This window comes from Diplotaxodon limnothrissa, linkage group LG20 (assembly GCF_057381915.1).
Source record: "Diplotaxodon limnothrissa isolate DT_005_m linkage group LG20, D_limnothrissa_male_GT1.1, whole genome shotgun sequence".
NCBI lineage: Eukaryota > Metazoa > Chordata > Actinopteri > Cichliformes > Cichlidae > Diplotaxodon > Diplotaxodon limnothrissa.
The window spans coordinates 7,305,696-7,321,938 of record NC_140615.1 but is presented as its reverse complement, the minus strand read 5'-3'; the positions used below and the strand labels follow the sequence as shown (position 1 = coordinate 7,321,938).

At 40.7% G+C, this 16,243-nt stretch overlaps 1 protein-coding gene across 4 annotated transcripts in view; it reads right to left on the bottom strand.

Moving 5' to 3' along the window:
• Nucleotides 1–16,243, bottom strand: part of LOC146610434 (TOX high mobility group box family member 2-like) — an 85,695-nt gene that overhangs the window by 28,709 nt on the left and 40,743 nt on the right. For all 4 annotated transcript variants that reach the window (XM_085344368.1, XM_085344369.1, XM_085344366.1 and 1 more), the window contains one exon: nucleotides 12,912–12,971. In XM_085344368.1, the coding sequence (XP_085200494.1) occupies nucleotides 12,912–12,971 (60 nt within the window). The remainder of the gene's footprint in view (nucleotides 1–12,911; nucleotides 12,972–16,243) is intronic.

Sequence of the window (16,243 nt, the reverse complement as noted above, 5' to 3'; positions counted from 1 at the left end):
ATTTTTCACATTCTATAACTAAGTTCACAGATGCGACTTGTGGCTCTTAAGTACCTATCATCATGCTTAAACCACTCCTTGTTTTTTTTGGAAAACAACTAGAATTACTGCCTTGTGGTTGTATGTCTTCTCCAACCAGTTGAGTTGCAGTTTCCATTCATGTCGATCCAGACTCTTATAATATATATAGTGAACAGAGGCAGAATGAAACAATAATTCAAGCCAGCCATTTGACTCTATCCGTGGCCACTCTGTTCACACAAACCACCAGACCGCTAATGTTGGAGGTTAAACCTATCTGTTGATGTAAAGGGGTACCGGACTAGTTATAAATCTGGCCTCTACATTCATCTGGGAGGAAACTTATCCAGAATACAAAATGCAAAAAACTTGGAGTGACCATCGAGCCTAACTGATGGTAGGTTTTATGGTCTGACTTCGAAAAGGTTTGCTATGGTTATGGGTACACCCACAGAAACTCACTAGGAATACAGCAGTTGTCCAGCACACACTCATAAACAGGGTGTGATTTATGAAAAAAACTGGGTGTTTTTCCCTTACTAAAATAATTCAGGAACCAGAATGGTCCTCTACATTCTGTTAGACTGTTTATTATTGCTGCCAGTGTAACATTAACAAAGTAATTAGGAGTTCAGATCTTAAACATTTATCCACAGCATTTACAACAATGTTGTAATGTAGTTTTTAAAAAATTTAATTAATTTGCACAGCATCCTCAGTCTCACATTTTCTTCTTTAGACATATGGGATCCAATTAAACATAACAATACAGTTTAGCATGCCAGTATTAAATCTGTCTTCTACTTATCTTTTTCTGGACACCTGCTGCTTAAATTCAATATTTAATGCAAGATAATATTAAACATTTCTATTTTTAATAGGACAAAAAATGTTGCCAGTTGCAAATATTAAAGAAGTATTCCGCTATGGTAGATTCATACATATCAGCGTTAGAAAACAATGTGCTTTATTACATTTACTGAGATCAGGAGCAGACTTTTGAAGTTGGAGAGGTAATGAATATATGAAAATGGCTTGTCTTTGTAACCTGCTCTACGGCATTTTGGACCTCGGGTTCTAATCCGTGAATGATGGTCGGGTTAAGATGAATCTTTTCTATCTAAAGTGCGGCTGATACCCTCTATTAGCTCATCTCAGGAGCTGCACCATTACTTGCGAAGACAACAAACCATGCATGTAATATCTTCAGAGATAGGCTTTATAACTGCAAGTTGTCACAGACAACAACACCTTCCCATAGTTGCAAGCTGCACAACTCAAATTTTTATGGAGTTCTGATGGAGATGACCAGTACAAAGGGAATACATCTAAAGGGTTTTTTTGTGAGTCTACTCATGCTTTGAATTCGGCTAACTTCTCTTTTAGTTAGCTAATGGTAGTTTTTATACTGAAACAACAGTGCTTAGGGGTTCAGTGGAAAGCTATAATCAAACAGATCGATCCCTTCAACAGCTCTCAAGGTCAAAGTATTTTTTTAAATTTTATTTGATTCTTGCTTGTATTGTTTCAAGATATTGCGCTTCCCCCTTTAGAGTTAGCAGAACAGTAATGAATTATTTTTTTCAGCAAAATAGTCACTGCCTTATGCAATGTTTTTACCTGAAAGCCTGTTAAACTTGTGTTTGCTCAGTTTATGCACACAGCAGATGCTGTTAAACTCTCAGTATACATGGCAATCTCAACACTGAAAATTTCACTTTTATGTGTAAACTTGCAGGTTAAAAATTCCGCAGCCAAACACCGTTCCAGTTTGTCAAGCAATCTTCAGTAATTAACTTATCATTAAACATAAATGTGTTAGTTGGCTTAACTTAAAGTTTTCTTTACCCAAATGGCTGAGAAGAGGAGATGAAGTCATTAGCTCGGCGATGGAATCATTTGTAGGTGTTTAGTGGAAGACGGCTCTTGCGGGAACAATAACATGTTAATCAAATACAGGAAAATGAAAATGTTGCACAGTACGCAGAGAGCCTGTCATGGCTGAAGAGAGGTGAACTGTCCAAAGCCAAGAGCGGCTTGTCTTGGATGGACTTTGCTATTAGCGTTTTAGCTGTCTTTCTTTTGATATTATCCACTTACTGCAATTAAGGAAACACTCGATGAATGAAATACTCAAGTTTAAGATCTTAACTGACAATGGTCGGCGGAAACCATAATCATCAACACTTTGAGACTTGGATTCAAAATTACACCAAAAGTAAAAGTTAAAATTGTGCAAGTGTTCCCTTATTTTTATTTTTAACAGAACACACATACATTACAAAACTCGATAACTTTGAATGAGTATAAAGCGTCCTATGGAAAGTCATTCAGCCATATGCTTCTTTGTTAAAAATGACAGAGCAGCACGGTTTTGGTGACAAACAACAGCTGGCCATGCATATATAACGGCTTTCACGTCCACCCTGTGTGGTCGAGATAGACGGGTGGCAATGCTAAATCTTTAAAATTCACCTTCAAAGATGAAACTTGCAGCACTGAGAAAGGGCAGAAATCAAACTCATCATCAATGTGTGTTTGAGCTAAAGCGTGCCACACAAGTGAACATTACAGCGGCAGTCTGCGGGGTCTACAGAGGCTATCTGACCTGGCTTTTAAACGCCAAGGAACTCCATTTGGGTGATGTATCAAGAAAAGCAGACAGCGAAGTACAATGGAAGGAGAATGGAATAGCAGACCCACCAGGTTGACTGACAGAAAGAAAGAACTGGGATAAGTGAAGTGTGTGTGTGGGGGGCTATTTCACCGCATCCAATAGTAGCTCAGGGTCATAGGTAGCGTCCGTCACTAAAGGACAGGTGGGCTGTGGTAAGCTTCAACCAATCGCTAAAGAGTGAGCTAACCTCCTCCCTGCTCCCCTATGCACTGGTAATTCTCTCAAATGTCACATCAAAATGGATCTCATTTAGGTGGGTAAAAAGGACCTGACTCTCCATTGCAGATGTGGGTGGACCTGTACTAGATTGTACGTGAACTCTAAAAACACGGCCGCAAAGGAAGTATTTTGAAAAGGTGTGAAAAAGGGCCATGCGCTGCACATTTATGTCAGTTCGATTTAAGGGAAAAAACAACTCAGTTAAAGATGAAGGGTGATCTTTGTACTGCAACAGAGAGAAGCAGAAAATTCTTTAATGTTTGGACCAGGGCTGCAGTTCTTTTTCTTCATTTTTTTTTCCTGACAAAGGGCACAATACAGTGGGCTCAGCCACATTTCCTATTCTTATTCATTAGAGCGAATTGTATAAATAAATAAAATATGTTGTCTCGTAGTCACTCATCTTCCCCTAGGGAACATGGAAGCCCCAGTAATCACATATGGCACAATAGCTTGCCCATAATCCCCTTTATTTTTATTTTCATGATGTCACTCTCTTTAAGCCCCTTGCTTTATGAGTCGCAAACGGAGTGGAGAGGGGAGAAGAGGAGGAGCACAGAGGAGAGGAAAAAGCAAGGGAGGGGTGAAAACAAATGATGTGGATCCCTCATTGTTCTTTCTCTATGCCCTCATTCCAGTCAGGGCAATAAGAGAACATTGTGATTTACTGTCAGTGAAGCGCAAGAGTGCATCAGAGAGAATCCACTGCGGCAGGGGCCATTAAAATAGATTTAACTTCCCACAGTATTAGGCCAGATGTCTACACTTCTATTATATTTCAATCAGCCATGACCTTGGTCTCCATATGATGAGAAAGATCACTAGGAGAAAAGGGAAGAGAGAGTGGAAATACATGCAGAAAACCAATAGAAATATCAAACTACTTAGTCCCACTAAATCCCTGTGCTCCGTTGTGCTGCATATACTGAGAGAGAGGAGGAGAGAGGCCGGGACCAAAATAGAGCCAAGGTTTCAAGTTCTCTTAAAAGAGTGTATGAATCATTGAGTGCACTCTTGCTGCTGATAAGTTGCTGTTTTCGGGGAGTGCTGCCTTTCTGCGGGGTATGTACTGTACTATTTGAGGGAGTACACTAAAAAGAGTGTGACAGTGGATCGTTTAGACGTGCTTTAAAGCCTCCGATATCAAAAGATGATAGATTAAACTCTTCATATTCCAACAATGAAAATGTTGACTTTCTCACATCACTTTGGACTCCTTTTCTCGAACCATTTGTCATCCTGTCATCTACTCTAGACTCTGTTTATCTTTTTTTATTATTATTCTGAATGAAAATATATATCACTTATATCAGAGGCATCCTTCCATCCATTTCAGTCCTATGACAGCAGAGTAGAGGTCACTGCCCATTCTATTTCAGAGAGCAATGGTAATTGGACTTATTGGCTGACATGTACTGACCTACATAAAGAACTAACAATTCCTGGTTCCAACTGTATCTTACAATCGCTCCTAGCATGGGTGTGGATGTTGTGAGGATGTTCCTCTGATGTTTCTCCAGCATTGTTTTCAGATATCGACGCCTCAGCGCTGGTTCATAGCTGTTTTCCGCCTGAATTGTACGCTCTTGAAATTTAAATACACGCCGCGCAATATGTATCTCTACTTCGTTCTGCCGACCTTGCCAGCGGCTCTGTGCAGCTTTTAAAGAAGAAGTGAGATGCGTGTTGGCGTTTTCAGACCCTCAATTTTTATTTTTTCATCCTTTGTCTCAAATGTCCCCCTGTTTTTCATCTTGCTGGGGAAGAACGCAAGGATGGACGATAGAAAGACTGAAGTATAAGGGGAAGCTTGGTGGGGAGATAGAGCGTTGCGAAGTGAGAAGAGTTTGCAGTCATGGTGGTGGGGGTATAATGGTGCACTGTGAGTCACTATTAAGTAACGGTGCCTTTTCACATCAGCATCGCCCACATTGGGTGTTCGGTGCCAGGGTGTACTGAGGTATCTCTGACTCAGAGAGAAAGAAGGAGAGAGAGAGAGAAAGAAATATAGAGGTAGAGAAAATAGAGCGAGGGAGCGCTGGATCTATACCGAGCAAACAACATCTGGAGCTCGACTGACTGATTGACAAAATATCATCATGTTAGATGTTTTTAAGAGAGCTATCCACTTTTTTAATCTGGGAGAATACTGGAAATAAAACCTGGCAGCACCTCAGACTCAAAGCTCAATTAACTAATTGTTAAGATATAGTTCATTTATTTAACGTGATAATTAAAGTTATTTTTTTTAAAATGTTGTTTATGGGGGTTATGTGCCAGACTGCTTTTGATTTCATTTGAAAAAGCTAGACTTACTGTCTGGCTTCACATTTACTCAGCAGAAGTTATAACGGTATCAATCTTCTCATCTGACTCTAGCCAAGAAAGTGAATGAGCACATTTGCTAAAATGTTAATCCTTTAAGCTCTCTCAGAGAAGCGATATGCATACTTCCTAGCAAGCAATGCATTTGGACTAATTTCACTCAGAAAGCCTTCCTTTGCTACTTGATGAGGTTTTGCTATTCATCCTTTATACATTTATCTCAGAGAATTTCCATCTTCTCCCTGATCAAAATGAAGAAATGTCCACTTTAACCGTTCCCCACACTCTGTCCTTTTACGGTACTTCAAATACTTCTTTTATTGGTCAGCACTGATCCTGATGTGAATGTAGCTGCTGGCAATACAGCAAAAGTGCAAGTGTGCATTTTATGAGTAAGGCTAAAATGTATCCGCAAGAATAAAATCCACATATCAGACACCAAACCTCATATACATTAATATGAAAGAGAAGGTTTTAAACAGGACTATAAATAGTCCTGTTTAAAACTAGGTACACCCCACAATTCAGTGGGTTGTAGGAACACGTTTAGCAGCAATAGCTTGAACTAATTGTTTTCTGTAAGACTTTATCACAGTCACACCTTTGTGGAGGAATTTTGGCCCACTCTTCTTTACACCGTATCCTAGTTTTTATTGAGGTTTACAGGTGTTAGTTGATGCACAACTCTCTCTATTCAGTCATTCTGTTGCAGAATTGCTGCTGTGCTTGCTATCATTGTCCTATTGCATGACCCAGTTTCAGCAAAGCCTCAGCTGTCAGACAGATGGCCTCACATTTGACTTGAGAATAATTTAGTATACAGAGCAATTCACGGTTAACACATTAATTGTAAAATGCCCCAGTCCAATGACTGCAAAGCATGCCCAAATCATCACCCCTCCACCACCATGCTTGACAGTTTGCGTGAGGTGTTTGTGCTAATATGGTGTCTTTGGTTTTTGCCAAATGGGGAGCTGTGAACTCTGGTCAAACACCTTCACTTTGGTCTCTTCTGCCAAAAGGGCGTTGTTCCATAAGTCTCGTAATTTGTTCGGATGCAAATCTAAGCCATGCTGTCATGTTTTTCTGTTGGTTTCTTTTTCATTTTTTACAGACAAAACACTTTCTCCTGGCAAACCTTCCAAACAAGCCATACTTGTTCTGTTTTTTTCCAAATGTATTGAATTTTAGCGTTTAACATGATAACTGCAGCATTGCTTGCTGATTATCAGTTAATCAAGTGCAGTTGATTTCAACATCTGGCTGCTACTTACCTTCTCACTTTAGATGAACGCAGTAAGGGTGTACTTAGTCGTCAATAGGATTGCATAGAGTCCTGTGAAAAGGTTCTTCTTTAAAAAAAAAAGTTATTCATGTACTAAACTTACGTTCTGTGCTAAGGTAAATTTACTCATTTGATTGACTTTTGCATTACAAGTAATAAACAAATGTAGCATTTAACTTCAGTTTTAAGGTAGACAAAGCACTTTTATTTTTTAAGGAAAATAAATTTTCTATACAAAAGAAAAGTGGTTTGAAATGCGATGTATAATAACTCTTTAACAAATTCCTTATTGACCAAACCATAAAGCCAACAAATTTTCACTCAGCTGAACTGAAGTGCATCCAAAGCGACTGCCGACGTACTAGTTTGTGCATATGAAGCTTAGTCAAATCCACATGTGTGAAAGCAATACAGTTTCGGGACAAAGGCGCTGGGTGGAGTGGCAGACTTAAGAAATATACAAAAATAAACAGACTGAACTATAGCCTGAAAAAGAAGAATGAAGAGAAAAAAGATCAAGTCTGCATCCAACAAGTTAGATTTCTATTCTGATCTCGACCATCAGCCACTGTTCTCCTAAAGTCAGCCAAATCAATAGAGACGCGCAGCTCAGCGAGACACCTTGAAGCCAAAAATGCAATGGCATAAACAGGCTGAAACTTGCTGCTTCTCCAAGGACTAGTGGCCCCAAAGCTTTGTCTTCTGCAATGGGATACAATGCAACAAGTATGCCCCCCTCGACCCCATGCCACTGGCTCATTTTTTCCTTCTCTAATATTTGTCTAAATAAATTTTCCTTCCTATCTTCAGTTTTTTGGCTTCATCCTCAGCACGCACATATACACACATGGACTTCTTCACACAGACTCTTATTACACTTTAGGGCGAGGGGAGGTGTGCAAAAAATCTAGAGAAATATATACGAACGTAAAAGTCAGTGAAATCCTGCAGACTGATCGGGCTGATATGAATCCAAATCACGAGCACTTCTCTTTATACAAAATTAGAATTTGTGTTGGCGTGGGTGAAGGAAGCCATTTTGGTTTGGCTGTGATCGTTCCCATGCCGCTGTTACAGTGCTGCAAAAATATACAGTGCAACCAGCATTATTTTACATATACAAGGCTGATATTAGCACGCTGCCATTTTCATTATATCATTAAGACTGAAATTCAACAGTTTTTCTTTCTGAGTTGGGGTTTATTTTGCCTCCAGCAGAGATTGTCATATTTTTGTCACTTTCAGTTAACACAGAAGTTGCAGTAATTATTGTTCAAAACAACACTTTCACATTTCTGGGAAGGAAAAAAAAAGTGCTGATTTAGGAATTTCTGTAAACAATATTCACTTTTTTTACCCCAGTCAGAAAATTGGCTGATTGGCTCATTGTTTTTATAGCTGGGGAGTTAGCAGTCAATAAGCGCACACTAGACGTCCGTGTGTTTAACTGAAAGAAAAAAAAAGAAGAAATGTGACATATGGCACGCTGGAGGTCTGGAGTCAGGAAAGTGATTTAAAACTCTTTATTGCTTACACAAACATGTTTTAGTTAATTGGGATAATTGAGATATTTCATAATCTTTATTTCTACAAACTATCGACTTAGCTTTGTGTGTGTGGGCAGATACAAGCAAAGCCAGTAAACATAATAACCCACCCACACTTTTGCTTATAAGCTGAAATCGCAACAGGAAAAACCACATGGAAAATATTAATTCCATCAAACTGCCCATGTGTGCAGTATGCATGCATATTTTGTACAGAGACCATACAGTATTTAAAGCCTTGAAAACATCTTGCTTGAGTGGACTGTGTCCAGGTGTACATTGAGCTGCCCCATCAAAACTGTTTCTGATTTGTGGTTTTCACTTTTAAAAAGCACAGAGATGTTATGTGTAATGCAATCTTCTGGCTGTGTTGGACTGTTACCTCAGTGTGTACGCCGTGGAAGACCCCAGACATGCAAACAAAGGAGTCTCTGTTCTGGCTACATGCACCTTTTTCACAGGCGCACATCATGTAAAGGCTTGGCTGGGTATCTTACTGCAGTGTTAAAACCTGCATTAAAGCTTATGGGCTTCTTTCACAAAAAGCTTTACCAATTGTGATGGTCGAGTATTTCTGAGCATTGTCGACAAGACCAAAGAATATCAGTCTCTACTGTGCTATTCACACAGAATAAATAGAAAAGAAGTAACAGGAAGCCCATATTTTTTTTACACACACAGCTGGGGATTGGTTTAATCTTAGAAAGTAGGGAAAGCATTTTAAAAAGTTATATACTCCTTATGATTGGTGATTATTGTTTACGAATATACTGAATATATTTAATCTGGGTTTCTTTATTACACAGTAATCACCGCTACAACCCGACGCAGAAAATCATATAAATTTACCGTAAATGTCGGGCTATAAGCCGCTACTTTTTGCACAAGCTTTGAACCCTGCGGCTTTTAGTCAGGTGCGGCTTTTCTATGGATTGTCCGTGATTTTTGTCATATCGTAAGACGATTTGTTTTGTGTGTTCCGCTGTTGTACGGCACTACGTTGCCTGGCGGAAGGATCGGGGTTCAAGAGTGGTATGTTAGTCACATGTCCGTCCGCCAGGCAACGTAGTGCCGTACGAAGTAGCGCGAAAAACAAACTTCAAAGTAGCGCTACGCGTTCAGCGGGAGTCGTGGATGATGAGCGGCGATAAACTTGCAAGTTATGCCCAAAAAGCAAGTTATGCCCAACTCCACCGGTGGATTCTGACAGCGTGGAAAAGTGTGAAAACATCCACGATCACCAACGGATTTTGAAGGGCTGGACTGCTGCATGATGGAGAGGAGGACACCGCCACGGCCCTTCTGAGGGTGTTCGACTCTGACACTGACAATGAGGATTTCTTTGGTTTTGAAAGTGACAACGAAGGAGAGAAGAAGAGTGGATGACGAAGCCATCATGAGCCTGTTTGTATCCGACACTGGAGAAGAGGACTTTGGTGGTTTTAGTGCGTAGGAAGAAGAGAAAGATGGTGGTGAATGACTGACTTTTCTTCTTGTTAAAGCTGTGTCACTGCACCTGAGCCTAAAAGGTAGGCCGAATCTATTGTTCTGGTGTGCTGTAGGTTATTGTTATGTACTACATGTGCAAATATGTACCCATAACTTGTTTTTCAAAATATTAATAAAAGTGATGTCTCCAAACAGCCATCTCTTTCCTGACAATTCCCTTTGTGCATATTCTCTTACATATGATAAGTCAACATTGAAACACCTGCGGCTTTTGGTCAGGTGCGGCTAATGTATGTACAAAACAGGATTTTCCCCTGATTTTAGCTTGTGCGGCTAATATTTAGGTGCGCTTTGTAGTCCGGGAAATACGGTATCATATACTTGAACCTCTAATTTGCCTGATTTCACTTCAAAAGAAAACCACATGTAACAAACCGCCGCACAGCTAATGCATAAGCGTCAATTGGGAAATGATTGACTTGTATACACAGCGAGCGGTCAGAACGAATTTTGCAAAAAGAAAATGCAGACACATTCCCTGAATGTTATGACTTTGAAGAAATACATGGGTTAACCTCTTCTGAAATCTCAGTATACGAATAAAATACTACACAACTCAGCTAAAATATAATGATTTGGACAGCCCTCGCAAAATTGTTAAGGGAAGCTTTTATGTAGTTAGACTAAAGAAAACTTCCCTATTGAAAAATGCCAGTCAGGTAGTTCTCAGCAGGGGTTCATTTTTATGATTATTTTTGTTATTAGTAAGAAAATAGCCCAAAAAAGCTCAATGTATCATGTTTTTTGTGCTTGTATTACTTGATCATCAATCCAAGACCTAAAGATATTATCTATTAGGTGACAAAAGCAGCAAATAGTAGTGGATGGTTGTTTAAAAAAAAGAGAGAGTGCAAGGGAAAGAGAAAATTCACACAATGGTCACACCTTTATTGGTTTTTTTTTTAGCATAATATAGTTTATTAAATGTGCTAAAAACCCTTTGCAACCATTAGCTCCTGAGCAAAAGGTGCACATCCTCTTTGAAATCTCACGTTTAATGTTCTCTATTAAAGGATCAGGCACCAAACAGCGAACTCTGTGTTCAGAGTGCTATTCAGAACTGGTGTGTAAGAGTCTATTTGACAGCACCGACAGAGCTGCAACTGACATGTTTTGAAAAGCCCAAATTGCCTTATCCACTAAGAAGGTATTTGTTGACACAACACTGCAGACCTGGAGTGGGTGTTGGTGATTGACATATGACCGCTGCAGCTGGGAAACTACAAAGCTGGACATTTATCCCAATTAGCACAAGCAAATGCATATAAGTGACATAATTAGGGCAGATTTGGAAATGTAGCTAACAACGATGGACGTCGAGGTCTCCGATGTGCGCCGTAAGTAGACAATAAGCTGCTAAAGCTCCTGCTCGACCTCTCACTATAGTTACTCAATCCCAACATCAAAGGAAAGGCAATCTTACGGCTATAGGATGATGGCGTGTGAATGCATGTGTGAGGGTTTTTTATGAGAACATGTGTGTACGGGTTTATGGGTATATATGTGGGTGTGTTTAAGAGCACGTACATATGTTCTTGTTCATCAAAAGGCCCAATTTAAATGTTACATCGTGAGACTAAGCACATTTTTAGAAAGTGAGGGCATTTTGCCGGATCTTTACTTCTTCAAAGGGCTGTCAGAGTAGAGGCATGTTTTGGGAGGGGTTGGTGTTATAAATACATTAACTTTTAAAGGGTCAGTTACACAATTTACAAAACAAGATTAAAAAAAAATTTAAAGCAAACTTTGAAAAACAGATTAAAGCATCAATCTTAGATTATCTGGAATACCCAGGAAAAAGTTTTAGATGTATCTTGAACATCTATCCATTTCCCAGGTGTTTGGCTGCTAGTCTATTCTTCACATCGCTTCCCCTTTCCCGTGTTGTAAAACTCAATGCTGACATCACTGCTCTAGTCCAATCATCTTTTCGCCCGTCTACTTCAAATCAATCTGTCTCCACTCTGTGTACTATAAATCTCACTGCTCATCTTTTATTATCCCATGTGGACTCTTTTGTGCACCTAGTCCTCCACCTCAAGCAAGCCAATCAGTGTATCATGTGTATCTTTACCAGCAGCAGCTAGATTGTGGTGGGATCCTGTCCGAATTGTTAGACCTCATTGCGCCTTCCTCTTTTTAAAAATCCGGGAAAATGCCTCTCTGCATCATAAAGGAATAGGCAAAAAGATATGTTTTGCAAAGTGGGTGAACTGACCCTTAATCTTGGGATAGTGGTTTAATAGTCATGATGGTTATGCTGATCCTTATGGGGGCAATGCATTATTTCAGTGTGCTTTCACAGTTACCGGCGCTTTGCCCATATTAGAAAGTGCACGATTTTCACACGACTGAAACTACACAGCTTCTTGCACGTGAGCTTATAACTTGTGAATTACTTTGTGTCAGAAAACGTGTCACTTCCTTTTACAGTAAACGAGTATGTTTATATGAAACAGTGTGTGCGTGTCTATGTCTGTGTGTGATTGAAGGTGTGTATGGATCCTGCTGTCCTTGGCCTGACTTATTTGGAAAAGCGCTAATTGATGTGGAGCTTCCACCTCATCGTGTTTTGTCAGGACATGAAGACCTTGCTGCTGGATCAACAAATCCTGGAGCTCTGAATTCTGCCATATGTCCAGCCATGTGTTCCCATCTACCAGCTGGGAGCACTCAGCACCGATCCTGTCTTATTCACTGAGTCTATGTGCGACTGGGACCATGATGCTCCAGAGTGGGACCAGAGATCCAACTAGCTTGTTATTGTAAACTATTACTGCTGCTTTGTCTGGTTCAGTGGGCTGACATGTTGCCAAAACTGTGAGGGCTTATGGATTAATCCATCAGACGTTAAATAGATATAAAAAAATTTAACTTTTAAGTTATTAAGAATCAAACCTTCCAATCATATATTTAATATTTAAATCTGATCTGAAACCTTGTGAAACACACTGACTGTCACATCAAATGATGGAAACATTTCTGATGCAGGCCTATGAGAAAGAAACTGGTGGACATAGTCATTTTTTATTAATGTTCAGAATTTCCACAGAGACAAGAGCATAACTTGGAAATGTGCCCACAACAGTGGCGGTAAAAAGGCGACACATCACTTTTGACTTGTGTTTTCCTCTCATGCTAACCACATGGTTTGTTTGTCCATTTTCCACTTTTCTTCACTGAGAAATGTGTACATTTCACATTTTCCAGTCTACACCCAAACATAACAATCCATAAACTCTTCTTGTTAAAGGGTTACATCAGCTTACTCAGACATTTATTTATTTAAGTCTGCAGGGCTTACAGGAAAAGACGTGGGCGATCTTACCTGGTTTGGTGACCGAAACTCTTGGTTATTGTCATTCATGTACATGTTGTCACCATCAAACTGTGAACAGAAAAAAGAAAAAAAGAAATAAACATTGTATGCAAGAAGAGGTTTTTTTTTTAAAAAAAAAAGGGTGGTGGGTCTGTGAAAGAGGTACTAAAGAGGAAAAGCTCTTTATGGGTGGCCTGAAGTGTGAGACTAATGACTTTGTCACTTTGGTTAAACCTCGTGGTGGCATGGCAGCATGGGTAATTACTGTTTCGTCAGCGGGCCGGTAATTAGGCTACATGAGCAAAGTGATGAGAGATGGGCTTTTCCCTCTGGGCTGTGCTGTGTGTGTGCGAGAAAGAGAATGAGTGCGGGTGAATCTGTGAGTGCTTACTGTAGTAAAGTGTGCGTGGCTTAGAGGCTTGCACATGTGTGTTGGTGTGTGTGTGTAGCACGAGGGCATGCTGCGTCTTTAGATTTGAGCTAATCAGGCAATGAAGGATCGCTTGCTGCAGGTGCCAAAACATTGCTTGTCATGGGGTTAGGACTCACATAACAACAAATTACTTTTGACCCACGGGGATGCTGGGAAGCAACACTGGGTCACCATTTCAGAGTTTCATGCAACATGCTAGCCTTCATGTCTAGCATGTTACTGAGCTAAATTCCCCATCGAGATCAACTATGAGTGCGCTACGAATAAAGAAAAAAACCACAGACGGATTCTGTTTTTAGCTCAAGCGGAAATAAGATTCAGCCGCCACAAACGGCTCGGTAACGGAACCTGTGTGCTGCCAAGGTGACTGAAAAGCTGTGACCACGTTAAGGAGAGCATCGTTATGAAATGCTCTTGGCTTCCAAAGGCATCAAGGTTTGTCACCGCGCACTTGCGGCAAATAGAAAAAACCTTGACTGGAGCGGGTAGTGTTGCACGTGAACACACGTACACGTAGAAACTCAATGTGCCAAATAAAGCTCCCTTTTTTTGTTTGTTGATGGAGGCCGTTCTTTGCAATATGACTGCGCAGTTGACTCGGGAACAGACAGGAGAAAAAACACGATCAAACTACACAGCGCTCCATGTCAAATTCCTCAGATGTGAAGATATGGGAGGCCCTTTTCATTTCGGGTGGTCTGCTTTGTGTCGGCAACGAAAGCGGCCAAAGCCTTGAAAAATAGACACGCACTGGATATGAGTGGACGCAAATGGATCATAACATATACCTGCTCAAAAACAGTGACCAAATAAGTAGACTAATGGACGGAAATGGGCAGAATTCCTGAGGGGGAAATCTAATATCTGCGCTTGTAGACAGGAAAAAGTCGAAGCAAATGAGCGTGTGAGTGGTGAGAAAGAGAAATTACTGTACATTATTGTAGGAGAAAGGACGGGGGAATGAGTTCCTGCCTCGGGGCAATGCTTGGCTAACGATGCATACTGTGGAAACCCAGGCGAGGATTCACTTGGTTATTCTAATGATTAAATTCATACGAAAACATGAAACTGACACAAGAGGTGCATTTAAGCCTCGTTCACACCTGACATGATTAATCCAACATCACTGCACCAGCAGCTGGAAAATAAAAACCCTGACATCTCATCTTCACATTAAACTGATAATTGTTCAATGCCACATGCTAAAGCTGCTAATTTGCTTAATCAAGCATGCCGGTGTCTATCATCTGACCGAACTGCGGCGGGAAGTGACTGCCGCTCGCTGAGAGGGCCAAACTAATGTTGACCTTGGTGACATAGCTGCAATAAACTCTTCACTCCGCACATGAAAGCCTCTTGTCATCGCCTAACTGAGCAATTTCATTCCATTGAAATCCACTTTGATATCACTGGTGACATAAAGCCATTCCGAGAGTTTTTTCAGAATAAGATTCTCTCGGATAAAAAGCGACTGCGAACAATGGCATTTTCAACCCCGCGAACGCCGCCACGGCTCTCATTACAGCTAACTCTGCCACGTGAATTCTTCAAGAGCGAATCCTCAACGGCGTTTGTTTCTGCCCTGCTCTGAAGGAACAAATGAAGTGAGATAATGTTTATTTCCACCAATTACATCTATAATGCAATATTCACCAAAAAAAGGCTCAAACTGCCCAGAAAGGTCAACCATTTTGTGCTTCAACATGGCTGCCCACAGACTGCAATGTAAAGCTCTTTCCTCTTGCTCCTTTTGATAGCTCTCCTTAGCAGTTCCTCACTCTCCCACTTAATATGCCAATTTATCCTCGGCTCAATGCTATCAACTCTGCCATTACTCCACATATACACCGCAGAAATTCTCTCATTCCCCTTTCTCTTCATCTTTCCCCTTTCCCCTCAGTCTCTCCATCTTTCTTTCCACATCCTTCCTTTTTTCACAGTTTCTCATGTTCCCCTTGCTCCATTTTCCCCCCGTGTTTCTCATCCTCGACACCCTTTTCTCCATGTTGCAACCTCCTTACTTCCACTTCTCTGTCTCCCTGCCTACTCCTCTTTGCCCCATCTTTTCTCTCTTTCTTCACCGGGCCTTGGCATCACTTTCTCATCGGCAGTCTAATTGGGCATTCTGCCTGAGACAAGGGCCTCATTAAGCAGTAATTACACACATGTTGTTTTCGGCAAACATCTCTATTTGGATTGCTTTGCATGGTAATTGTTCAGCAGGGACCACTGCTCGCGATGTTTCCCTCCGTGGCACACGTGGTGCTGGTAGAGAGGAATAAAAACATGGAGAAGAAGGGAGGGGTAGAGAGAGCGAGAGAGGGGGGAAGGAGAGGGGGTGAGAACAGAAAAATAATAATAGGCTGTGGAAGAGAGACAAATTGAGAAATAAAGAATGCATACATGGGAGAGAAGGAGGATGAGTAACACAGAGGCAGAACAGAGGCAGCCTGAAAGGATGAAGGCAATGCTGAGGCAGTAAATGGAGAAAGACAATGAATAAATGACAAAAAAAGGGAGGTAGACAGGTTCAGTGTGAAAAGAAAATGAGGTGGAGCTGTAGAGAGGGCATAAAAAAAGAGAGACACACAGAATGAGTAAATTAGGTAGAGAAGTGAGAAAGTAAAGACAGTGACAGAGAGAGACGGAGAGACAGAGTCCCAGAACTAGGTCATGCCGTGCAATCATCGAGCGTTTCAAAAATAATGAAGCCACAAGGTGGAAGTAATGCTAACTAGCATATCCAGGGAAAACATGTAATATTTACACAGTGGTAATGGGGCAATACAATGCTGGGATCTTTTATCTTATATTTTTGAGACAGCTGATGACGGAATTGGAGGCAGAATTACAGAGTCCGCCGAGGATCGCGTTTGATTGACGGACAACACGAGACTTCTAGGAAACA